Raw genomic sequence first — 26,629 nt, forward strand, 5'->3', positions numbered from 1 at the left:
CACGTCCTTTATTATTTTAAACGGCATCATGTATGTTGCCCCCCCCCGTTGACAGTTCAGTTCACGAGCGTCGACATTGCGTCCACCCAGTAAAAAAATCCCCACTACACCACTGCTCATGACTACATGAAGTCATTCTGAGTGTTGATGGAGCAGCTAATGTTAGCATAGCTTTAATCAAACCGATCTCATTCAGAAAACATTTTAAATGTTTATGCTCGTTGTGTTGGAGACAGACCTGACGAAGCATTAACTCAAGCTTTTCACAAATCAGTAGCTTCATGTTGTTTTATTGCTGCATCCTTTCCAGATGTTTATTGCTATTAATTCACAGCAAATTCTATGTGAATTGTGTTTATAATGTGCACCAGGTTAATACAGCTGTGTGTGTTTAGTAGAGACACTGACCATGTGCTCCTCTGGGTGAGGAATCCAGACAGGAGGAGGTTTGCTTTTATAATAGTGTGAGGTGTAAACTATCTACCTTGTCCTGGCTCGTTTCCTCTGTGTGTGCTGCTCGGGACGTATGTGCCATACAAGCATACACAGCTCATGTTCGGAGACATCTTAAAGAAAGGCATCAGTAAAGTGGAACTTCCGTGAGAACTATTCATATCTTAGACTGCACTGTAACTTTTTATTCATGTATTTTTTCTTTTAATGACTGTTTTTAAATGCCTTTGTCTTAATGTCTTTCATTTTTGTAAAGCATCTTGAATTGCCTTGTGTTGAAAGGTGCTAAACTTGTCTTGTCTTACCTGATCACTAAGATATATTATATACAGATATAGACCTTTTTACTTTACCCCTTGGTGAACCTTTGGTGAGAATCAGCTCCTCTAATGTAAAGTGCTGTAAAAGATGTGTTCCTCTCCACAGAGGGAAGAGGAAGAGTCCTGTTCCTGTGGAGCAGCAGCCGTCCAGCTGTGCTCTGTGTCAGGACGTCCTGAAGGATCCAGTCTCTACCAGCTGTGCTCTGTGTCAGGACGTCCTGAAGGATCCAGTCTCTACCAGCTGTGCTCTGTGTCAGGACGTCCTGAAGGATCCAGTCTCTACCAGCTGTGCTCTGTGTCAGGACGTCCTGAAGGATCCAGTCTCTACCAGCTGTGCTCTGTGTCAGGACGTCCTGAAGGATCCAGTCTCTACCAGCTGTGCTCTGTGTCAGGACGTCCTGAAGGATCCAGTCTCTACCAGCTGTGCTCTGTGTCAGGACGTCCTGAAGGATCCAGTCTCTACCAGCTGTGCTCTGTGTCAGGACGTCCTGAAGGATCCAGTCTCTACCAGCTGTGCTCTGTGTCAGGACGTCCTGAAGGATCCAGTCTCTACCAGCTGTGCTCTGTGTCAGGACGTCCTGAAGGATCCAGTCTCTACCAGCTGTGTTCTGTGTCAGGACGTCCTGAAGGATCCAGTCTCTACCAGCTGTGGACACTGGTTCTGCAGACAGTGCATCACCTCATACTGGGAGCAGCGCCCTCCATCAGGAGACCCCTCCTGTCCCCAGTGTGGAGGCAGATCCAGAAGCAGAGCTGGACTGCAGACAGCCAGTCAGACCAGCTCTGTACGAGGTAAGAGGCCGAACACACGCAGCGTCTTTAGATCCGTCGGGGTGCTGGGTCTCTACTCTTGTATGAACTCTCATCGGCTCAAGAGTGTCATCTGGTCTTCTTCCAGGCATTGTTTTTTAAGTATTTTAAAATAGAGAGAAGTCAATCATCAATCAATCATCAATCAATCAGCATCTACTGGACTTTGAGAAAGGGTTCCACTCCAATGACACAGCTTTTCTTTTCAGACTTTTTATTTAGCAGTTCACTTGAATGTCTTTGCTGACTGGGTCACTTTGTGCAGGTGAAAAACCTTTGAAAACAAGAAAGATTCATTTTAGAACTTTGTAAGTTATCAAAAATAAATAAAGCATGTAACAAAACATGGAAACAATACATTTGTTTGGCAACTGCTGCCTTAATTATGACTATGTCACACACTGGTTCAGCAGACTAAGCACAGACATATTCATTTTAAACATAAAACGTTTCTTTAAACCCAAGCTCTTTTAAAATCTCAGCAGATTTAATTAACTGGATTTTACCAGAAATGTTCCTAACAAATCAAATGAATTATGTTTAAACAAGAAAATATTATTTCCTCCTTTAACAGAGGTTAGGCTGGCCACAATAAAAGGCCACTCTGAAACATGCATTTTTGCTTTATTGGGGGGGGTCCGAAAACCAGTCAGTATCTGGTGTGAGGGTTAGGGTTAGGGTAATGTTGTGAATCGAGTGGCCTGTGTTCGTCGTCCATAACATACGCCTGCCCATACCATAACCCCACCACCACCATGGGCCACTCGATTCACAACATTACCCTAACCCTAACTGCAGACCCCCTCCCCCACGACTACGCCTCGAAATCCGATCCATGTATATTACAAACAGGATTGGTGACAAAGCGCAGCCCTGGCGGAGGCCAACCCTCACCAGAAATGGGTCCGACTTACTGCCGAGGACCCGGACACAGCTCTCGCTTTGGGAGTACAGAGATTGGATGGCCCTGAGTAGAGACCCCCTCACCCCATATTCCCGCAGCACCTCCCACAGTAACTCCCTGGGAACTCGGTCATACGCCTTCTCCAAGTCTACAAAACACATGTAGACCGGATAAGCGTACTCCCAGGCCCCCTCCAGGATCCTTGCGAGAGTAAAAAGCTGATCCATCGTTCCACGACCAGGACGGAATCTGCATTGTTCCTTAAACTTTCCCGGGGAGGCTGAGTAGTGTGATGCCTCTGTAATTGGCACACACCCTCTGATCCCTCTTTTTAAAAAGGGGAACCACCACCCCGGTCTGCCACTCCTTCGGTACTGTTTCCGACTTCCACGCAACGTTGATGAGACGTGTCAACCATGACAGTCCCTCAACACCCAAAGCCTTCAGCATTTCTGGGCGGATCTCATCCACCTCCGGGTCTTTGCCACTGTGGAGTTGTTTGACGACCTCAGTGACCTCCCCCCGGGAGATTGGTGTTGATCCCCCGTCATACTCCAGCTCTGCCTCTAACATAGAGGGCGGAGTTGTCGGGTTCAGGAGTTCCTCAAAGTGTTCCTTCCAACGCCCTAACACTCCATCAGTTGAGGTCAACAACGTCCCATCCTTACTGTACACAGCTTGGATGGTTCCCTGCTTCCCCCTCCTGAGGTGTCGGACAGTTTTGCAGAACAACTTTGGTGCCGCCCAAAAGTCCTTTTCCATGTCATCTCCGAACTTCTCCCACACCCGCTGCTTTGCCTCGGCCACGGCTAAGGCTGCTGCCCTTCGGGCCTGTCGGTACCTTGCAACTGCCTCGGGAGTCCCCCGGGATAACAAATCCCTGAAGGCCTCCTTCTTCAGTCGGACGGCTTCCCTGACCACCGGTGTCCACCAGGAGGTTCGAGGGTTACCGCCCCTTGAGGCACCTAGGACCTTGAGACCACAGCTCCCCGCCGCGGCTTCGGCAATAGAGGCTTTGAACACCGACCACTCTGGTTCAATGTCCCCAACCTCCACAGGAATGCCCGAAAAGCTCCGCCGGAGGTGTGAGTTGAAGGCCTCCTGAACTTGTGCCTCCTCCAGACGTTCCCAGTTCACCCGAACTACACGTTTGGGCTTACCAGGTCTATCCAGAGGCTTCCCCCGCCACTCGACCCAACTCACCACCAGATGGTAATCAGTTGACAACTCCGCCCCTCTCTTTACCCGAGTGTCCAAAACATACGGCCTCAGGTCCGATGATACGATAACGAAATCGATCATGGACCTTCTGCCTAGGGTGCTCTGGTACCACGTTCCTCCCAATCACGCCCCTCCAAGTGTCTCCATCATTGCCCACATGTGCGTTGAAGTCTCCCAGCAAGATTAAAGAGTCCCCTTCAGAAGCCCCATACAGGACTCTTTCCAGGGTCTCCAAGAAGGCTGTATACTCTGAACTGCTGTTGGGTGCATAAGCACACACAACAGTCAGAGTTCTCCCCCCCATAACCCGCAGGCGTAGGGAGGCGACCCTCTCGTCCACTGGGGTAAACTCCAACAACGAAGCACCCAACCGGGGACTTGTGAGTATCCCCACACACACCTTGAGCAACTCCGGAGAATAATAGAGTCCAACCCCTATCCAGAAGTAACACAAGGTTCCAGACAACACAGCCCCAGGTTCATCAGGGCACACAAACCTCTCTACCACGGTAAGGTGCTGGTTCTTCAGATAAATGTAACTTATTTTATTTTTGTTGTTCATTTATATCTTATTTTACCTTAACATTTATTTATTTATGCATATTTTTGTATCTCTCCAACTTTAAACGATATTTTTGGTTTACTGTCCTATAGTATACTTTGGAATGATTTCAAACCTGTTTTTATTTATCCTAATAATTATAAAGGAGTGCCTTGGAAATATGTGTTTACATAATTTGTAAACACATATTTGTTTGAGACCCACTGAGATAGCTTAGACTAAAATTAACTTATCTAAACACTCAGAGAGTCCTTTACCTCACTGAGCCTCTCAGTTTGACAGGAGAGCTCTCCTCCACCCTGGTTGTAGAAACATCTACTTCTTATATCCGTTAGAGCAGCTAGCACCAGATTCTAACAACAACAGTGCCGGTACCGGTGCGCCCTCTCCCTCGCTCACTCTCTCGCTCCCACGCTCGCACTTTGGCTGTGAGCTGCGGGCACCTGATAAGTCAACATCCCCCACTTTCATCACTTACAGCGCCCATCGTACAGGGCAAATGAAAAGTGTAACCGGGGTGAAAAGGGTGTTACATTTACTTAATTATGATTGTTGTTACATCAAGGCCGAAAATTAGGATGAGCGCCAACCTCCCCAGATCTGGCGTCCCTATGCCAAAAATCGGCCATGCCAGTATACAGTGGCAATGTCTCAAGATTTAGCAAAAATACACCTTTATTGAAAATACAGTAACACAAATCCACATAACAAACAATCAAAAATGAAAAAGGGTCGCCACTTTTTTTTTTGGGTACCTGCGCCGCCGCTATTTGTATAGGGGAAACACTGCAGCCTGTTGATGCCTTCTCTGGCATTTGCTTTGCCACTCGTTCGCTGGCAAGTTCAGAAACTTTGGCCCATTTTACCACTCTGAGTTTTCGTCCAGGTCTTGAGGGCTTCCTCCTCTGGTGATTATGTCAGCGATGTTGTATGGACCAGGAATCCACCACAATAAATAATAAATTGCATGGTTCCTTTTTAGGAAGAAAGCAGGAAATGTTTGGTGTGTGTGTGTGTGTGTGTGTGTGTGTGTGTGTGTGTGTGTGTGTGTGTGTGTATGTGTGTGTGTGTGTGTGTGTGTGTGTGTGTGTGTGTGTGTGTGTGTGTGTGTGTGTCGGCTGTCAGTGGTGGAGTCAGTCACTCATGTGATCCGCTCCGTCACATTATCCTCTCCCTCCCCAAGGTTGGCGATGTGCGGCAACCTGGAAAGGCAATCAGCCACCTCCACGCTTTGGCAATGCGTCCAAACCGCAACAAACAGTTCTCCATGTCCTCACCGCACTGGTACTGTGGAATCTCCGCACAGTGCCTCCACCCAGGCGCCGGCCGATCAGGCTGGCCATCGGAGTCCGATTGAGGAAACGGACCACCAACCGGAACAGAAGTCTGTAGGTCCCGGAGCTCCGCCAACAGGAACTCCTCTCGCCCTGGTTCACTGGCCGACCCCGAGGCCACAGGAGCCGCTGGGCCCACCCAGGACCCGTCCTCATCATCGTCCTCCGTCTCCCATGCCTGCTCCGACCTGGCAGCCGCGCTCTCCTCCTGCTGCTGACACCGGGATCGTAGTCCCGTGCTCCGCTCCGCTGCCTTCGCCCAGCTTCCTCCGACTAGCCATCCCACTTCTGACACCATATGTGACGGGGCTCTATTGTCCGTATGGAAATACTGGCGGTTGGGTTAAGCTCCAACACTTTAATAACAGCAGCAAAAAAATAAAATAACGAACCAGCACAACTTAAACAAAACAAATGTCCAAATCAAACCGTCCGTCACTCATCAGAGTAAACGTGTTCTGGTGTTGCCCTCTCTGCAACCATCTCCCGAACACGTCCCAGCTGTCGCCTTCACTGCAACATTCTTCCGAGCCCTTCTCCAGGGCCAAAACCGTCCATTTTGAACCCATAGCCCCTCCCACAGGCTTACCGTCAACAGGTGACGCAATTACCTCAAACCACATTGTCCACATAAAAAAATCCGACCCAAACATAAACCTCTTAACCTAATCATTTAACAAATTAACAAACGCACAATAAATAATAAATTGCTTGGTTCCTTTTTGGGAAGAGAGCAGGAAATGTGTGTGTGTGTGTGGTGTGTGTGTGTGTGTGTGTGTGTGTGTGTGTGTGTGTGTGTGTGTGTGTGTGTGTGTGTGTGTGTGTGTGTGTGTGTGTGTGTGTGTGTGTGTGTGTGTGTGTGGTGTGTGTGTGTGTGTGGAGCACATGGCTTCTTAGCATGCAAAATGACCATTCTGCATGTTAAGTAGCCATGTTCTTTCGTGTTATGGCTGAATCTTTATTCATTGATTAGATCACGTTACTCTGATGAGTGTTCAATACAGCCTATATGTCTGAACTCGATCCTTAGAGTAATGTGTTACGGAGCCTTCTCTTCAATATTGTTTCCACATAATGAGCATTTTGCGCAAGAAAACTTGCTCGAGTCCGAGTCCAAGTCGGAGCGTCAATGTACAAGTCGAGTCCGAGTCATCGTGGGGGGAAAAATTCACGAGTCCAAGTCATCGTGCGCGAGTCCGACTCGAGTCCGAGTCCAGGACTCGAGTACTCCAACTCTGATTAGCCTGAGGCTCTGTTTGACTTTACAGATATAAAGGGGAATGTTAGCCCTGCAAAGAACTTCTACAGAAGATAGTAAAGATATCTGATGGCTAGGATCCTTGTCTTCATATCCAGAATCCTTACTGGTTTATTTGTTTTCGATTAGGTATACTGTTGTAGTACATTAAGCTGTTTTATAAAAACCTTTTAAAACTGTATTTTTTTTAGTTATAATTAGATTCTCAAAAGCATTTTCCTCCTTCTCTCACGTTTCCTTCTCTTCCAGCAGAACGTGGTCTGCAGGAGGTTCTAGATGAACATCGGCTCAGTCTGAGGAGGAGATGTGAACGTGTGACTGAAGGGACTGATCAAAGTGAAACCCTCCTCAACAGCATCTTCACTGAGCTCTACATCACACAAGGCCAGAGTGAAGAGGTTAATACCCAGCATGAGGTGAGGCAGCTGGAGACAGCTTCCAAGAAGGAGACCCTCCATGACACTCCAATCAAGTGCCAGGACATCTTTAAAGCCTTACCTGACCAGCAGACTCCCATCAGAGCGGTCCTGACCAACGGAGTCGCTGGAGTTGGAAAAACCTTCTCAGTGCAGAAGTTCACTCTGGACTGGGCCGAGGGTTTGGGAAACCAAGATGTCAGTCTGATGATCCCGCTCTCCTTCAGGGAGCTGAACCTGATCAAAGGTGAGCAGTACAGTCTTCTCAGGCTGCTCCATGTTTTCCATCCAACCTTACAGAAGGTCACAGCAGAGCAGCTGGCTGTCTGCAAAGTGCTGCTCATCTTTGACGGCCTGGATGAAAGCAGACTTTCTCTGGACTTCAGAAACAATGAGGTTGTGTCTGATGTCTCACAGCAGTCCTCAGTCAACGTGCTGCTGACAAACCTCATCAGGGGGAAGCTGCTTCCCTCGGCTCTCGTCTGGATAACTTCCAGACCTGCAGCGGCCAATCAGATCCCTCCTGAGTGTGTGGACAGGGTAACAGAAGTACGAGGCTTCACTGACGCCCAGAAGGAGGAGTACTTCAGGAGGAGATCGAGTGATGACCTGTCCAGCAGAATCATCTCTCACATCAAGAGCTCCAGGAGCCTCCACATCATGTGTATGATCCCAGTCTTCTGCTGGATCACTGCTGCAGTTCTGGACCACATGTTGACTACAGACCAGAGAGGAGAGCTGCCCAAGACCCTCACTGACATGTACTCACACTTCCTGCTGGTCCAGACCAGGAGGAAGAAGCAGAGGTGGGAAGAGGGACATGAGACGAGTCCACAGCAGCTGACGGAGGCTGACAGGGAGCTTCTTCTGAAGCTGGGGAGGCTGGCGTTTGAACATCTGGAGAAAGGAGACATCATGTTCTACCAAGAAGACCTGCAGCGCTGTGGTCTTGGTGTCACCGAGGCCTTGGTGCACTCAGGACTTTGTACAGAGATCTTCAAAAGAGAGAGTGTGATCTTCCAGAAAACAGTCTACTGCTTTGTTCATCTGAGCATTCAGGAGTTCCTGGCTGCAGCCTACTTGCTCCACTGTTACACCAACAAAGACACAGCGCTACTGAAGCACTTCCTGAAGAGAGACTGGCCCTATAAGGACAGTACAATCAGTGATCAGGATTACCCATCCCTGGAAGTCTTTCTAAAGACCGCCATGGCAAAATCCCTCAGAAGTAGAAATGGCCACCTGGACCTGTTTGTCCGCTTCCTCCACGGCCTCTCTCTGGAGTCCAACCAGAGACTGTTAGGAGGCCTGCTGGGTCGCACAGACAACCGTCCAGAAATCATCCAGAGAGCCATCAACAACCTGAAGGAGATGAGAGGTGATCAAATCTCTCCTGACAGGAGCATCAACATCCTCCACTGTCTGACAGAGATGAAGGACCTCTCAGTAACTCAGGAGATCACAGAGTTCCTGAAGTCAGAGAACAGATCAAAGAAGAAACTCTCTGTGATCCGCTGCTCTGCTCTGGCCGACATGCTGCAGATGTCAGAGGAGGTTCTGGATGAGTTTGACCTGAGGAAGTACAAAACATCAGCAGAGGGACGACGGAGACTGCTTCCAGCTGTGAGGAACTGCAGGAAGGCTGTGTAAGTCCAGATGTGGTTAACTTAAAAAACAAAACAATGTGGATCAGGAGTTTAATTATTAAAATAAACACGATAACATTTCTGCTGTTTAAATACTAAGAGAGCAAAATAAAACCAACACCGTTCTTCTATTTATTTATAATAATAGTTCAATTGAACCGTGTCTCTCTTCATATTGAGTGATGGAGGCGACATGTCAAACACATGAAGGACTTACAGTTATCAGTTATATTACTTTCTAGTAGTTTCTTTATCATCAAACAGATGCACACATTTGTATCACATTGTGTTAGAGTTTAAAATAAGATCTATATAATTTTCCACCAATAACAGAGTTATGTCTTAATGCTGATATACTGGGAACATCTGATGGTATTTAGCAGGATCGTAACATTTCCATCAAAATCCATTATTACCCGTCGGACTGTACACAACTCTGTCGGGGGGGGGGGGGGTGGAGAGCACGCTCGTGAACTGTCAACGGGGGACTGTTAGCGCCGTGTTATGCATGCCCACTGCACCTCGCGGGAGCGCGCACAGCGTAAAGCAAATACTCACAGACGTTTCAATGACCTGTTCGGTAAAGTTAGGTTTGGAAACTATGATTTCCTTTTGGGCGGGCATGCATAACACGGCATAACACCGGAGCCTCGCTGCGGGGACACTGTGGCGCTGTTCTGAGTTTGTTCTAATCCGTCAAAATGACGGACGGCTTTCAGATTTTTCCGTCATTGTTAAAAAAAATCCGTCATAGGCGGGAACATATTTGGTTAACGCGACCTCTGGTATTAAGTTTAACATATTGAAACTTTATTGGTATGTTAATAGTGTTTGTGTGCACAATACATTTTCAGATGCTCAGAGAAGCAATCTGTCAGGATTCGGGAAAAGGTAGATCCAAATGCAGTATTAAAAAGGATAAGCGAGTTTAAAGGGGTAACAAAAAGCGTACTTTATTTTACAAAAGCCGATGACAAAAGAAAACAAGAAACAAACTCGGGACTCGAGAGGGGACTCGAGAGGGGACTCGAGAGGAGACTCGAGAGGGGACTTGAGAGGGGACTCGAGAGGGGACTCGAGAGGAGACTCGAGAGGGGACTTGAGAGAGGGCTTGAGAGAGGGCTTGAAAGGAGAGTCGAGGAAACTCGAGAGGGGACTCGAGAGGGAACTTGAGAGGTGACTTGAGAGGGGACTCAAGAAGAGACTCGAGAGGGGACTTGAGAAGGGACTCGAGAGGGGACTTGTGTCGGTCGGTACGCCGACAGGAGACGAGGTGCTGGAGTCGGCCGGTACGTCGACAGGACACGAGGGGCTGGAGTGGGCCAAACCACTGACATGACACAGGGGGCTGGCGTCGGCTGAGGAGCCAGTACTGGAGCCGAAACTGGAACCAGAAACATGGCAGCAGCGGCCGAAACTGGGGCCGGTACCATGGCTGCTGGGGCACGGGCTGGAATCCTGGCCCTGCGTCTCCTAGAGGCCTTTTGGAGACTCTGTGGACCTCCAACAGGACAGTAGTCTGATTCCAGGAAAAGGTTAGAGGCTTGAGAAAAGTTTCCAGGACTACTTGTAAAAAGTTGTAGCCACTCAGGCAACAAACTCCTGAGTCAGGGCTTGCGAGCAACCTCCTGGCGTGCCTCCCTCAAAGCAGCCACTCTACCCCGTCTAGATGAGGTGTCATACCAGGTATAAAAAAATGTACTCCAGAGAGTACCCAAGACGTTCCGACGGTAGAATCAAAAAATCTGAATCTGCTGAGTCCAAAGCTGGTCGGTTAATTCGGTCAGGATTCGGGAAAAGGTAGGACCCAAATGCAGTATTAAAAAGGATAAGCGAGTTTTAAGGGGTAACAAAAAGCTAGCTTTATTTTACAAAAGCCGATGACAAAAGAAAACAAGAAACAAACTTAACATTACCAAATCAGGGGAGCACGAGTAAAGAATCCAGGATCAAAAAACTTCAGGGACAAACATGGAGCGTGACGTGAAGGGAAAGACAAACAATGAACCGACATGGAGCACAGGGGAAGACAAGACTAAATACAAAGAAGGGTAATCACAGGACAAGACACGGCTGGGCAGGGGAGGCAGAAACACAAGGGCAACAGGTGAACACAATCAGACAATCAGACACAGGAGAGCAAACACAGAGGCCGTTTCTCAATCTCGAGGATGCTGGCTTGGTAGTCGCGTACTTCCAAGTCACTTCCTTCAGAAACGAAGGAAGTATACTTCCAAGCCACGGCTTCGGAAAACGAAGAAGAATGGAACAGGCTAACAAGTGTGCCACTCTCTCTAACGGTTTCAACATAAACTGTACCGAAAATAAATACCTCACGATGTCTATCTAATTATGAACTTGCTTTACTTTCAGGAACACATTTTCGGTGATAACAAAGTAACATATTTACCAACACATGTTCTACGCCACTACATACTTACATTTCAATGCGTGCTGCGTCGGTTCAGCCATTCTCCGCAAGGGTTTTTGAAATTGGTCCGTGCGCAAAGCATTGTGGGGATTTGAAGGACGCGAAGTCTACCCATGTGAAGCCTCGAAATCTCCCCCAAACCAAGGACGCGGCCTCGGTGGAATTCCAAGTATGCTGGAGATTGGAACAGTCCTTCGGCGGCACTCGATGACTTAGCATCCTTGAAATATTGGCTTGGAAGCCAGTTTCCTCGAGATTGAGAAATGGCCAGAGACAGGAATCAACAGACAAGACAGGGGGTGAACACTTTTCAAAATAAAACAGGAAACCAGAGACAGACAAAACACAACACAGACAGACTGTGACACAATCTGGCAGCAGTCTCTGACAGCAGAAGGTAGCACAGACATGTGATCAGATCACACTGACAATGCACACATTGAACTCAATTATATATATGTATATAATATATATATATTAGGGCTATATATATATATTATATATATTATATATATATATATATATATTAGGGCTGTCAAGTTAACGCGTTAATAACGCGTTAATGCAAAAAAAATTAACGCCACTAATTATTTTAACGCGATCAACGCAAGTGTATTTTTTTTCCTCGCCCGCCCCGTAGTTTCAGAGCGCATCGAGTTTAAAATACCGTCTACAAGCTGATGCTGACAGCCTCGCTCCTGCCGCCCGCTTGCAGCAGACCACACTTCCACGCTCACCGGCAGGCACCGACTGGCTGTTGGGAGGACCGGGAGGGTGTGTGTATGTGTGGCCCGAGCGAGCGAGAGAGAGACCTTACGTGCATTGTTGTTGTTAGCATCTGGTGCTAGCTAGCTGCGCTAACGGATATAAGGAGCTGTTTAAATGAAAACAGAGGAGCGACATTTCGCCATAACTGCGCCGAGCACTTGACTTTATGCAGGAAGCCAGACAGTGGGACATTGTACGAGAAGTCAGCACACTCAGCACGGATAGTGCGCAACATGATTGCAGCGTCCAGGCAGCTCCTGTTCGAGCATATGCCTTGAGTTGCACATAGCTCCAACGATCCATCACACACCGTTTTGTTTATTGTTTGTTTCCACTTTAGTAGTGAGATTTGTTTTTCTTTGTGTAGCGGGGCAACTCTCTTTTGGAGACCCCTTGTGTTGTTATATAGTGACAGATTGACCCGTTGTTGGGCCAATCTGTGTGTACATCATTTTACTTAGTTTCAGTCATAAATAAAACCACCGGTAACAAATATACCAAATCCAATCTGGTCGTTTCCCGTTTGCACACACACACACACACACACACACACACACACACACACACACACACACACACACACACACACACACACACACCACACACACACACACACACACACACACACACACACACACACACACACACACACACACACACACACACACACACACACACACACACACACACACACACACACACACACACACACACACACCATTTGTATTGTATTATTGAATGAGAGAGGTTCCAGGTTGCTGTGTTTAATATTCATGAGGATATTTGTCATTGATCAAATGATAATAAACATTAGCATAAAGCATATTTGTCCTCTCATATGTTGATAAGAGTGTTAAAAACTTGAAGAATATTCCTCTAAGGTACATTTAGAACAGATCAAAAATGTGCGATTAATTTGCGATTAATCGCGATTAACTATTTTAATCGACTGACAGCCCTAATTTTTATATATTATATATTAATTAGGGCTGTCAAACGATTACAATTTTTAATCAGATTAATCACAGTTTAAAAATTAATTAATCAGATTAATCACCATTCGAACTATGTCCAAAATATGCCATTTCTTTATGTATATTGTTGGGAATGGAAAGATAAATGAAAGAAGGCGGATATATCCATTTAACACACAGTATCTATGTTTATTATAACATTGTTCTGTGTGTCAAAATGAAAGACAACCCACACACCTATCAATCATCAAACCGTGGGGTCTTAATTCATTACGTGTTGATTTCTATCAACGGGGGAGTACTTCAGGAAAGACGGGGGGGCTATTGGAGTACTTCGTGACCACAGAGTGTGTAGTACAAGTGACGGTACGCATTTCAGATTACGCACATAACCTGCGTACCAGTTATGTGCACCCCACATTACATTAATACATTAAAAGTATTCTCCGTCGGGATTTCCTGCAACAACGCCGTTATCTTGATTCTGATTGGCCAGAAGACATTATCAAAGATGTTCTATTGAGAAGACGATCACTACGTGACAAAAGTTTTCAAAACCGTGGCTACTGAAATCAATCTTACTATCTGCTGTCTGTGCAATTTACTCCGCGCGAGTTGGCAGACTTTATTTTGTTTACTTTAACATCATTGTTCATGGTGGGGCTAAGCCATCTCTTGGTATGGGTGTAGCCTACCCCAGCCATACCCTGGCGCTGCCACTGGTGGCACGTATGCGGCGGGCCATTCTGCACATGCGTTAAATGCGTTAAATATTTTAACGCAATTCATTCAAAAAATTAATTACCGCCGTTAACGCGATAATTTTGACAGCATTAATATATATATATATAATAATATTACATTATTATAAAATGGCATCAGTAAATGTCATACTGTATGTCAAATCTTTATTCATGAAATCCTCGAGGTTAATATAATATTCCCTCTTTTTTAACACATGTTGAAATATATATGTTATTACAGACTTACTGACTGTGGACTCTCAGAGGCTGAATGTGAAGTCGTGGCCTCAGCTCTGAAGTCCGACCCCTCCCATCTGAGAGATCTGGACCTGAGTTTCAACAAAGAGATGCAGGACTCAGGAGTGGAGCTGCTGAGTTCTGGACTAAAGAGTCCAAACTGCAGACTGGAGGCTCTCAGGTCAGTTCACTGACTGAACTTCATATCATTCGGTTTTTGATTTTCTGAATTTGAACAAATACATTTGAATTATTATTTCACACTTTTGCTAATGACTGCATATTGATCAGAGTAACAGAGAGAAGGTGAATGTGTGAGGGAGAGAGTCTGAGCTTCCACAGACTCACCCTGTGCTCCAGGAGTCAGTGCAGATGCTGTCAGTGCTGAGGAGCTGTGAGGGAGAGGAAGGAGTTGATGAACATCTGATCAAAGTTAGAGTTCCAGATCATCAATGGATTGTTTCTACATCATCGCTGACATTAAAACCCTGTTTGACTCTGAACAGATGATGAAACCTGGAGTTCTTTCAAACAGGAACATTGTTTTCTAAAGTGACATCATGTTCTCTTTCTTCAGACTGGTTAGCTGCAGGTTGTCAGAGATCAGCTGTTCTGCTCTGGTCTCAGCTCTGAAGTCCAACCCCTCCCATCTGAGAGTTCTGGACCTGGGATTCAACGCTCTGCAGGACTCAGGGGTGGAGCTGCTGAGAGATCTTCTGGAGAGTCCAGACTGCAGACTGGAGACTCTCAGGTCAGTTCACGGACTCTCTGTTCCTGCTGGAGATCTCACGGTTCACTTTGTAATTTCACCTGATTTATGTACATTAATAACTAAATAAAGGGTCCAGGACCCCAAGTAAGCTCCTGCAGGGATTGTTAGGGAAGTTATTTTTCTTAATATTATTGTATTAATCCTTTAGCTGCTGAACTAGCATACATGTCACTAACGAAGGTGTGGGGTTGGAACACCCTCCTAAACTATTAGTACCAGTGTTATTATGTCGTGTTATGCGTGCACCTCGCGGGAGCGCGCACAGCGTAAAGCAAAAACTCCCAGACATTTCAATGATCTGGGAGTTCTTGAGTAAAAGTAGAAGTACTCAGATCATGTACTTGAGTAAAAGTAGAAGTACTCAGATCTTGTTCTTGAGTAAAAGTAGAAGTACTCAGATCTTGTACTTGAGTAAAAGTAGAAGTACTCAGATCTTGTACTTGAGTAAAAGTAGAAGTACTCAGATCTTGTACTTGAGTTAAAGTAGAAGTACTCAGATCTTGTTCTTGAGTAAAAGTAGAAGTACTCAGATCTTGTACTTGAGTTACAGTAGAAGTACTCAGATCTTGTTCTTGAGTAAAAGTAGAAGTACTCAGATCTTGTACTTGAGTTAAAGTAGAAGTACTCAGATCTTGTTCTTGAGTAAAAGTAGAAGTACTCAGATCTTGTACTTGAGTAAAAGTGGAAGTACTCAGATCTTGTACTTGAGTAAAAGTAGAAGTACTCAGATCTGGTACTTGAGTAAAAGTAGAAGTACTCAGATCTTGTTCTTGAGTAAAAGTAGAAGTACTCAGATCTTGTACTTGAGTAAAAGTAGAAGTACTCAGATCTTGTTCTTGAGTAAAAGTAGAAGTACTCAGATCTTGTACTTGAGTAAAAGTAGAAGTAGTAGAAGTACTCAGATCTTGTTCTTGAGTAAAAGTAGAAGTACTCAGATCTTGTTCTTGAGTAAAAGTAGAAGTACTCAGATCTTGTACTTGAGTTAAAGTAGAAGTACTCAAACCTTGTTCTTGAGTTAAAGTAGAAGTACTCAAACCTTGTTCTTGAGTAAAAGTAGAAGTACTCAGATCTGGTTTACAGGCATTACAATCTTAAAATATTTCAAAGGTTGAAGAAAATATAAACATAATAAAATGAACTAAAATAACACAACTATCAATTCATTAAGTTCCTCGTCACCTTTTTCGTGTCTGATGACTTTGAATCCCTGATAAAGGTCATCTGAAGTCATATTAGTTTAGCATGATACAGTTTACTTTCTGAAGTAAACACATTTTATTGTTCTCATTCATCTAAATGTTGAGTAACGCATCTGACTCGATAATACATTGATCTTATAATGATGTTCTCTTTATTCAGACTGAGGCTCTGCATGTTGTCAGAGACCAGCTGTTCTGCTCTGGCCTCTGCTCTGAAGTCCAACCCCTCCCACCTGAGACATCTGGACCTGAGTAACAACGCTCTGCAGGACTCAGGGGTGGAGCTGCTGAGAGATCTTCTGGAGAGTCCAGACTGCAGACTGGAGACTCTCGGGTCAGTTCACGGACTCTCTGTTCCTGCTGGAGATCTCACGGTTCACTTTGTAATGAACCTGATCATTCAGGGTCATTGTTATAAATATATTACAATTAAATATGTTACTTCCATTAATTTGTAAATGTTGTTTTGTTCATATTTGTATTTCTCTAAATATAGTCAGCAGTCATAGCAGTCGATTGTTAAGAAACTAGTATTCTTCCGCTGTTAAAGTAAATGTTTGTTTTATTTCATAAATGATCTGAATAAAGAAGCTCCTCTGAACTAATATTTTACTTAAAGTTTACTTTCTGACAAAGAAATGTTTATGTTCCCATCATTTAGACGTGTCTTCACCGATAATAAACTGATGTAATGACGATCCTCAAGAACAGACTCTGTAATTCAGGGAAAGCTCATTGATTAGGACGCAGAGATGATGAGCTGCACATTCCAGACCTGAACATCTGACTGGATTATAAACAGATTTTGATCCTCATCATGTTTTCTTTATTCAGACTGTGGAACTGCAGCTTGTCAGAGATCAGCTCTTCTGCTCTGGCCTCAGCTCTGAAGTCCAACATCCATCTGAGAGATCTGAGTCAGAACGCTCTGCAGGACTCAGGAGTGGAGCTGCTGAGAGATCCTCTGGAGAGTCCAGACGGCAGACTCTCAGGTCAGTAACTCACGCCTCTTTTCCACCAAACCAGTTCCAGTTCTAGCACCGTGCTCTTCTGGTTACGGTGTGTGCAGGACCCAAATGCAGATTAAAGTTCAAACATAACTCCTTTATTTCAAGGCTAAACTATAAACGAAGACAGAACAGAACACTCACCGCAGACCAAGTCATAACACAAGACGAACCGACAAAGACAGACAGAAAAACCAGAACTTAAATGCACACAAGACTAATCATACAAACAAGACACAGGTGAGGAGGGAGGAGAAAACACAGGGGCACCAGGTGAACACAATCAGGTAATCAGGGAGGGAAAACAGACAGAAGGCAACAGGCAAAACAGGAGGTGAACACTTTCCAAAACAAAACAGGAAACCAAAGACAGAAAAAACAACACAACACAGACAGATCTTGACATCCTTAAGAGGCTTCTCAATACTCAAATTTCCCCTCCTCGACTCCTCGGTCCTCCGGTAGTGACCCGGAAATGAATTTCAGCGCGCCATTTGAAGGACGTCTCATTTCTCTAAATGCACACCGAGGACCCGAGCATCGAGCGTCGAGGAGGCTCTCTGGAGGAGCTCTAACCGAGGATACACTGATGGTTCCTCCACGGCTCCTCCACGGATGCATTTCCGGGAACGGTGGAGGCGTGACGCACGGCCGGACTTATCTCCAGCCAATGACAGCTCTGCATGCATCCCCCTGGATATTATTTTAGAAACTGCTTTCATCACGTCGCGATGTTTCCAGAGAGAACAGCTGTGAGGTCCGTGCAGAAAGCAGAGCAGTGTGTATCATAGATATCACTCAGTATAACAGGCCGACTCTCTTTGCTTTACCTTAGTAGATATCTACAAACAAAGAGTCCAGATGTTTCTCAGAGCATTTAGTGCTTCACATAATAAAATACACAACGGCTTATGCTTTTGGAGCTGTAGGTGTGTGTGGTACAGTGCGTATAGGTGTGTGTGTTGTACAGTGTGTAGGTGTGTGTGTGTGGTACAGTGTGTAGGTGTGTGTGTGTGGTACAGTGTGTAGGTGTGGTGTTGTACAGTGTGTAGGGTGTGTGTGTGTTGTAAGTGTTAGGTGTGTGTGTACAAGTGTGTAGGTGTGTGTGGTACAGTGTGTAGGTGTGTGTTGTACAGTGTGTACTGTGTGTGGTGGTACAGTGTGTAGGTGTGTGTGTGTGGTTACAGTGTGTAGGTGTGTGGTGGTACACAGTGTGTGAGGTATGTGTGTGGTACAGTGTGTAGGTATGGTGTGTGGTTACAGTGTGGTAGGTGGTGTGTGGTAGTGTGTGGTACAGGTGTGTAGTGTGTGTGTGGTACAGTGTGTAGGTGTGTGTTGTACAGTGTGTAGTGTGTGTGTGGTACAGTGTGTAGGTGTGTGTGGTACAGTGTGTAGGGGTGTGTGGTACAGTGTGTAGGTGTGTGTTGTACAGTGTGTAGGTGTGTGTGGTACAGTGTGAGGTGTGTGTGGTACAGTGTGTAGTGTGTGTGTGTGTGTACAGTGTGTAGGTGTGTGGTGGGTACAGTGTGTAGGTGTGTGTTGTGTACAGTGTGGAGGTGTGTGTGGTACAGTGGTAGGTGTGTGGTAAGTGTGGGGTGGTGTGGTACAGTGTGTAGGTGTGTGTGGTACAGTGTGTAGGTGTGTGTGTGTGGTACAGTGTGTAGGTGTGTGGTACAGTGTGTAGGTGTGTGTGGTACAGTGTGTAGGTGTGTGTGTTACAGTGTGTAGGTGTGTGTGTGTGGTACAGTGTGTAGGTGTGTGTGGTACAGTGTGTAGGTGTGTGTACAGTGTGTAGGTATGTGTGTGGTACAGTGTGTGTGTGTGTGTGGTACAGTGTGTAGGTGTGTGTGTACAGTGTGTAGGTGTGTGGTACAGTGTGTAGGTGTGTGTGGTACAGTGTGTAGGTGTGTTTGTTGTACAGTGTGTAGGTGTGTGTTGTACAGTGTAGGTGTGTGTGGTACAGTGTGTAGGTGTGTGTGGTACAGTGTGTAGGTGTGTGTGTGTACAGTGTGTAGGTGTGTGTGGTACAGTGTGTAGGTATGTGTGTGGTACAGTGTGTAGGTGTGTGTGTGTGGTACAGTGTGTAGGTGTGTGTGTGTGTGGTACAGTGTAGGTGTGTGTGGTACAGTGTGTAGGTGTGTGTTGTACAGTGTGTAGGTGTTGTGTGTGTACAGTGTGAGGTGTGGTGGTACAGTGTGTAGGTGTGTGTTGGTACAGTGTGTAGGTGTGTGTTGTACAGTGTGTAGGTGTGTGTGGTATCAGTGTGTAGGTGTGTGTGGTACAGTGTGTAGGTGTGTGTGTGTGTGGTACAGTGTGTAGGTGTGTGTGTACAGTGTGTAGGTGTGTAGTACAGTGTGTAGTACAGTGTGTAGGTGTTTGTGTGTAGTACAGTGTGTAGGTGTGTGTTGGTACAGTGTGTAGGTGTGTGTGTGTGGTACAGTGTGTAGGTGTGTGTACAGTGTGTAGGTGTGTGTGGTACAGTGTGTAGGTGTGTGTGGTACAGTGTGTAGGTGTGTGTGTGTGGTACAGTGTGTAGGTGTGTGTGGTACAGTGTGTAGGTGTGTACAGTGTGTAGTGTGTGGTACAGTGTGGTGTGTGTGTGGGTACAGTGTGTAGGTGTGTGTGGTACAGTGTGTAGGTGTGTGGTACAGTGTGTAGGTGTGTGGTACAGTGTGTAGGTGTGTGTGTGGTACAGTGTGTAGGTGTGTGTGTGTGGTACAGTGTGTAGGTGTGTGGTACAGTGTGTAGGTGTGTGTTGTACAGTGTGTAGGTGTGTGTGGTACAGTGTGTAGGTGTGTGTGGTACAGTGTGTAGGTGTGTGTGTGGTACAGTGTGTGTGTGTGTGGTACAGTGCGTAGGTGTGTGTGGTACAGTGTGTAGGTGTGTGTGTACAGTGTGTAGGTGTGTTGTGTGTACAGTGTGTAGGTGTGTGTGGTACAGTGTGTAGGTGTGTGTGTGTGGTACAGTGTGTAGGTGTGTGTGGTACAGTGTGTAGGTGTGTGGTACAGTGTGTAGGTGTGTGTGTGGTACAGTGTGTAGGTGTGTGTTGTGTGTGTGTGGTACAGTGTGTAGGTGTACTGTGTAGGTGTGTGTGGTACAGTGTGTGGTGTGTGTGGTACAGTGTGTAGGTGTGTTGTGTACAGTGTGTAGGTGTGTGTGGTACAGTGCGTAGGTGTGTGTGGTACAGTGTGTAGGTGTGTGTGGTACAGTGTGTAGGTGTGTGTGTGTGGTACAGTGTGTAGGTGTGTGTTGTACAGTGTGTAGGTGGTGTGTGTGTGTGTACAGTGTGTAGGTGTGTGTGGTACAGTGTGTCGGTGTGTGTGGTACAGTGTGTAGGTGTGTGTGGTGTGTGGTACAGTGTGTAGGTATGTGTGGTACAGTGTGTAGGTATGTTTTGTACAGTGCGTAGGTGTGTGTGGTACAGTGTGTAGGTGTGTGGTACGTGTGTAGGTGTGTGTGGTACAGTGTGTAGGTGTGTGTGGTACAGTGTGTAGGTGTGTGTGTGTGGGTACAGTGTGTAGGTGTGTGTGGTACAGTGTGTAGGTGTGTGTTGTACAGTGTGTAGGTGTGTGTGTGTGGTACAGTGTGTAGGTGTGTGTGTGTGTGGTACAGTGTGTAGGTGTGTGTGGTACAGTGTGTAGGTGTGTGTGGTACAGTGTGTAGGTGTGTGTTTGTACAGTGTGTGTGTGTGGTACAGTGTGTAGGTGTGTGTGGTACAGTGTGTAGGTGTGTGTGGTACAGTGTGTAGGTATGTGTTGTACAGTGCGTAGGTGTGTGGTACAGTGCGTAGGTGTGTGTTGTACAGTGCGTAGGTGTGTGGTACAGTGTGTAGGGTATGTGTGTGGTACAGTGCGTAGGTGTGTGGTACAGTGTGTAGGTGTGTGTTGTACAGTGCGTAGGTGTGTGTGGTACAGTGTGTAGGTGTGTGGTACAGTGTGTAGGTGTGTGTTGTACAGTGTGTAGGTGTGTGTGGTACAGTGTGTAGGTGTGTGTGTGTGGTACAGTGTGTAGGTGTGTGGTACAGTGTGTAGGTGGTGTGTGTGGGTACAGTGTGTAGGTGTGTGTGGGTACAGTGTGTAGGTGTGTGTGTGGTACAGTGTGTAGGGTGTGTGTTGTACAGTGTGTAGGTGTGGTGTACAGTGTGTAGGTGTGTGTGTGTACAGTGTGTAGGTGTGTGTGTGGTGGTACAGTGTGTAGGTGTGTGTGGTACAGTGTGTAGTGTGTGTGGTACAGTGTGTAGGTGTGGGTGTGTGTGTGGTACAGTGTGTAGGTGTGTGTGGTACAGTGTGTAGGTGTGTGTTGTACAGTGTGTAGGTGTGTGTGGTACAGTGTATAGGTGTGTGTGTGTGTGTGTGTGTGTGGTACAGTGTGTAGTGTGTGTGGTACAGTGTGTAGGTGTGTGTGGTACAGTGTGTAGGTGTGTGTGGTACAGTGTGTAGGTATGTGTGTGTGTACAGTGTGTAGGTGTGTGTTGTACAGTGCGTAGGTGTGTGTGGTACAGTGCGTAGGTGTGTGTGTTGTACAGTGTGTAGGTGTGTGTGTGTGGTACAGTGTGTAGATGTGTGTGGTACAGTGTGTAGGTGTGTGTGGTACAGTGTGTAGGTGTGTGGTACAGTGTGTAGGTGTGTGTGGTACAGTGTGTAGGTGTGTGTGGTACAGTGTGTAGGTGTGTGTGGTACAGTGTGTAGGTGTGTGGTGTGTGGTACAGTGTGTAGGTGTGTGTGGTACACTGCGTAGGTGTGTGTGGTACAGTGTGTAGGTGTGTGTGGTACAGTGTGTCGGTGTGTGTTACAGTGTGTAGGTATGTGTGTGGTACAGTGTGTGTGTGTGTGTGTGTGGTACAGTGTGTAGGTGTGTGTGGTACAGTGCGTAGGTGTGTGTGGTACAGTGTGTAGGTGTGTGTGTGTGGTACAGTGTGTAGGTGTGTGTGGTACAGTGTGTAGGTGTGTGTTGTACAGTGTGTAGGTGTGTGTGGTACAGTGTGTAGGTGTGTGTTGTACAGTGTGTAGGTGTGTGTGGTACAGTGTGTAGGTGTGTGTGGTACAGTGTGTAGGTGTGTGTGGTACAGTGTGTAGGTGTGTGGTACAGTGCGTAGGTGTGTGTGGTACAGTGTGTAGGTGTGTGTGGTACAGTGTGTAGGTGTGTGTGTGTGTACAGTGTGTGTGTGTGTGTGTGTAGGTGTGTGTGTGTGTGTGGTACAGTGTGTAGGTGTGTGTGGTTACAGTGTGTAGGTGTGTGTGGTACAGTGTGTAGGTGTGTGTGGTACAGTGTGTAGGTGTGTGTGGTACAGTGTGTAGGTGTGTGTTGTACAGTGTGTAGGTGTGTGTGGTACAGTGTGTAGGTGTGTGTGTGTGTGTGTGTGTGGTACAGTGTGTAGGTGTACTGTGTAGGTGTGTGTGGTACAGTGTGTAGGTGTGTGTGGTACAGTGTGTAGGTGTGTGTGGTACAGTGTGTAGGTGTGTGTGGTACAGTGTGTAGGTGTGTGTGGTACAGTGCGTAGGTGTGTGTGGTACAGTGTGTAGGTGTGTGTGGTACAGTGTGTAGGTGTGTGTTGTACAGTGTGTAGGTGTGTGTGTGTGTGGTACAGTGTGTAGGTGTGTGTGGTACAGTGTGTAGGTGTGTGTGGTACAGTGTGTAGGTGTGTGTGGTACAGTGTGTAGGTGTGTAGGTGTGTGTGGTACAGTGTGTAGGTATGTGTTGTACAGTGCGTAGGTGTGTGTGGTACAGTGTGTAGGTGTGTGGTACAGTGTGTAGGTGTGTGTGTGGTACAGTGTGTAGGTGTGTGTGTGTGGTTACAGTGTGTAGGTGTGTGGTGGTACAGTGTGTAGGTGTGTGTTGTACAGTGTGTAGGTGTGTGTGTGTGGGTACAGTGTGTAGGTGTGTGTGGTACAGTGTGTAGGTGTGTGTGGTACAGTGTGTAGGTGTGTGTGGTACAGTGTGTAGGTGTGTGTGGTACAGTGTGTAGGTGTGTGTTGTACAGTGTGTAGGTGTGTGTGTGTGGTACAGTGTGTAGGTGTGTGTGGTACAGTGTGTAGGTGTGTGTGGTACAGTGTGTAGGTGTGGTTGGTACAGTGTGTAGGTGTGTGTTGTACAGTGCGTAGGTGTGTGGTACAGTGCGTAGGTGTGTGTGGTACAGTGTGTAGGTGTGTGTGGTACAGTGCGTAGGTGTGTGTGGTACAGTGTGTAGGTGTGTGGTACAGTGTGTAGGTGTGTGTTGTACAGTGTGTAGGTGTGTGTGTTACAGTGTGTAGGTGTGTGTGTGTGTGTGGGTACAGTGTGTAGGTGTGTGTGGTACAGTGTGTAGGTGTGTGTGTGTGTGGTACAGTGTGTAGGTGTGTGTGTGGTACAGTGTGTAGGTGTGTGTGGGTGTGGTACAGTGTGTAGGTGTGTGTGGTACAGTGTGTAGGTGTGTGTTGTACAGTGTGTAGGTGTGTGTGGTACAGTGTGTAGGTGTGTGTGTGTGTGGTACAGTGTGTAGGTGTGTGTGGTACAGTGTGTTGTGTGTGGTACAGTGTGTAGGTGTGTGTGTGTGTGTGTGGTGTGGTGTGTGGTTACAGTGTGTAGGTGTGTGTGGTACAGTGTGTAGGTGTGTGTTGTACAGTGTGTAGGTGTGTGTGGTACAGTGTGTAGGTGTGTGGTGTGTGTGTGTGGTACAGTGTGTAGGTGTGTGTGGTACAGTGTGTAGGTGTGTGTGGTACAGTGTGTAGGTGTGTGTGGTACAGTGTGTAGGTATGTGTGTGGTACAGTGTGTAGGTGTGTGTTGTACAGTGCGTAGGTGTGTGTGGTACAGTGCGTAGGTGTGTGTGTTGTACAGTGTGTAGGTGTGGTGTGTGATGGTACACGTGTGTAGACTGTGTGTGTTTTACAGTGTGTAGGTGTGTGTGTACGTGTGTAGGTGTGTGTGTAACAGTGTGTAGGTGTGTGTGGTACAGTGTGTAGGTGTGTGTGGTACAGTGTGTAGGTGTGTGTTGAGGTCAGGACTCTGAAGCCGACTCAAAGAACACACACTTATTTTAAACTTGATCTAAAACTGTTGGGTTGTGTTCACAGGATCAGAGGAGAGACGACACCTCCACTCTGAGGACACTGTGACTCTGAGGACACCTCCACTCTGAGGACACTGTGACTCTGAGGACACTGTGACTCTGAGGACACCGCCACTTCTGAGGACACATCTACTCTGAGGACACATCTACTCTGAGGACACATCTGACTATGAGGTACACATCTACTCTGAGGACACATCTACTCTGAGGACACCTCCACTCTGAGGACACATCTACTCTGAGGACACCTCCACTCTGATGACACCTCCACTCTGAGGACAACTCCACTCTGAGGACACTGTGACTCTGAGGACACCTCCACTCTGAGGACACATCTACTCTGAGGACACCTCCACTCTGAGGGACACCTCCACTCTGAGGACACTGTGACTCTGAGGACACCTCCACTCTGAGGACACTGTGACTCTGAGGACACCTCCACTCTGAGGACACTGTGACTCTGAGGACACCTCCACTCTGAGGATACCTCCACTCTGAGGACACCACCACTCTGAGGACACCTCCACTCTGAGGACACCACCAATCTGAGGACACCTCCACTCTGAGGACACCACCACTCTGAGGACACCTCCACTCTGAGGACACCTTCACTCTGAGGACACCTTCACTCTGAGGACACCTCCACTCTGAGGACACTGTGACTCTGAGGACACCTCCACTCTGAGGACACCTTCACTCTGAGGACACTATGACTGAGGAGGACACCACCACTCTGAGGACACCTCCACTCTGAGGACACTGTGACTCTGAGGACACCTCCACTCTGAGGACACTGTGACTCTGAGGACACCTCCACTCTGAGGACACTGTGACTCTGAGGACACCTTCACTCTGAGGACACTGTGACTCTGAGGACACCTTCACTCTGAGGACACTGTGACTCTGAGGACACCTCCACTCTGAGGACACCTCCACTCTGAGGACACCTCCACTCTGAGGACACCTTCACTCTGAGGACACTGTGACTCTGAGGACACCTTCACTCTGAGGACACTGTGACTCTGAGGACACCTTCACTCTGAGGACACTGTGACTCTGAGGACACCTTCACTCTGAGGACACTGTGACTCTGAGGACACCTCCACTCTGAGGACACCTCCACTCTGAGGACACCACCACTCTGAGGACACCTTCACTCTGAGGACACCTCCACTCTGAGGACACCTCCACTCTGAGGACACCACCACTCTGAGGACACCTCCACTCTGAGGACACCTCCACTCTGAGGACACCTCCACTCTGAGGACACCACCACTCTGAGGACACCTTCACTCTGAGGACACCTCCACTCTGAGGACACCCTCCACTCTGAGGACAACTCCACTCTGAGGACACCTTCACTCTGAGGACACCTCCACTCTGAGGACACCTCCACTCTGAGGACACCACCACTCTGAGGACACCTCCACTCTGAGGACACCTCCACTCTGAGGACACCTCCACTCTGAGGACACCTCCACTCTGAGGACACTATGACTGAGGAGGACACTGAGCCTCTTTACTTTTTTATTAATTAAAACCTCACTTTGTGGCTTCAGCCATCAGTTTCCTCTCTTTCTCTCTCCCGGTTACTTTATAAGTTGTTACTTCCCTCTGTACCGCTGGTCCAGGAGGGAGCGTAACACACGGGGACTCGTCGGAGATCTTTGAGACAAGGAGTGGATCAGTCCTTCCTTCAGGCACTCGTTTATTATTTTGCCTTTTTTATTTTCGGGGTAATCCTGGGTGGGGATTGAGTGCCTGTTGGGGGCAGGCGTTTCAGGGTTTCGGCCGCTGATGTTGGCCTTTAAAGTCGCCTGGAGCCCGGCACGCTCCAGAAGGCAGGTAAGTTTGTGGTAGGCAGGATCTGAGGAAGTTTGTTATTTAGAAGACTTGCGTCAATGTCTGTGAAGCACTAGTGGAAGGTCGTTGTGTCACAGCATTTAAAAAAAGTGATTATATATACACATTAAAATCTTGTCTTTGGCCGTTTTGAGTATGGCTTTTGTTTTGGAGCAGTTTGTGTTGTGTGGGGGGTGGACCGAACATCCTTTAGGGGGGTCGTCGCCTCCTCTAGGGGGTCCGGGTGCATGCTTCCCCGGGAAGATTTTTTTTAAATATTGAAGTTAAAAGCATCAATCTGGTGCACTTTGAGAGCGACATGAACCCTACCTTAATAACACCTTAAAGCGGACAAAAGGCACTGGAGAACACTTAACACCCTTTAAGAAAGCAAACTAATGCCTTAACTCACTCAAATACAGTTGTTTACTTATTAGCTTAAAACTCATCAGGCACTAGGAAGGATCACTTCTTCTTCAGGGCAGGAAAGGCTACGCAGTACGCAGGCTAATGTCCCGCAGCGGCTGCCTCTCTGGTGGACTCCGGTACTGCACATTACTCCCATTTTTTTTCTTTCGTTTTTTTAAGTGAAACATCCGGGGCTTTTCAGAAAACATCCGGGGCTTGAGCCCAAGTAGCCACCCCCTAGCGCCGCCACTTTTTTCAGCGTGATTCCCATACTTGCC

General features: G+C 47.0%; 1 protein-coding gene across 1 annotated transcript; it reads left to right on the plus strand.

Moving 5' to 3' along the window:
• The first annotated feature begins 409 nt into the window (after window positions 1-409).
• On the plus strand, window positions 410-24,170 carry LOC117541431 (protein NLRC3-like). Its single transcript, XM_034208574.1, has 9 exons — window positions 410-423; window positions 880-935; window positions 1,323-1,565; window positions 7,112-8,924; window positions 14,082-14,258; window positions 14,655-14,828; window positions 16,209-16,382; window positions 16,883-17,040; window positions 24,106-24,170. Exons 1-9 carry the CDS (start codon window positions 410-412, stop codon window positions 24,168-24,170), a joined length of 2,874 nt encoding a protein of 957 aa, XP_034064465.1.
• Window positions 24,171-26,629: the final 2,459 nt, after the last annotated feature.

Source organism: Gymnodraco acuticeps, unplaced genomic scaffold (genome assembly GCF_902827175.1).
Source record: "Gymnodraco acuticeps unplaced genomic scaffold, fGymAcu1.1, whole genome shotgun sequence".
Classification (NCBI taxonomy): Eukaryota; Metazoa; Chordata; class Actinopteri; order Perciformes; family Bathydraconidae; genus Gymnodraco; species Gymnodraco acuticeps.

Excerpts from the sequence above, each read along its gene's own strand:
- LOC117541431 (XM_034208574.1), top strand. Across the intron at positions 936-1,322 it reads GCCGTCCAGCTGTGCTCTGT|CTACCAGCTGTGCTCTGTGT; the intron begins GTCAGGACGTCC and ends AGGATCCAGTCT. Across the intron at positions 1,566-7,111 it reads TCAGACCAGCTCTGTACGAG|CAGAACGTGGTCTGCAGGAG; the intron begins GTAAGAGGCCGA and ends CTTCTCTTCCAG.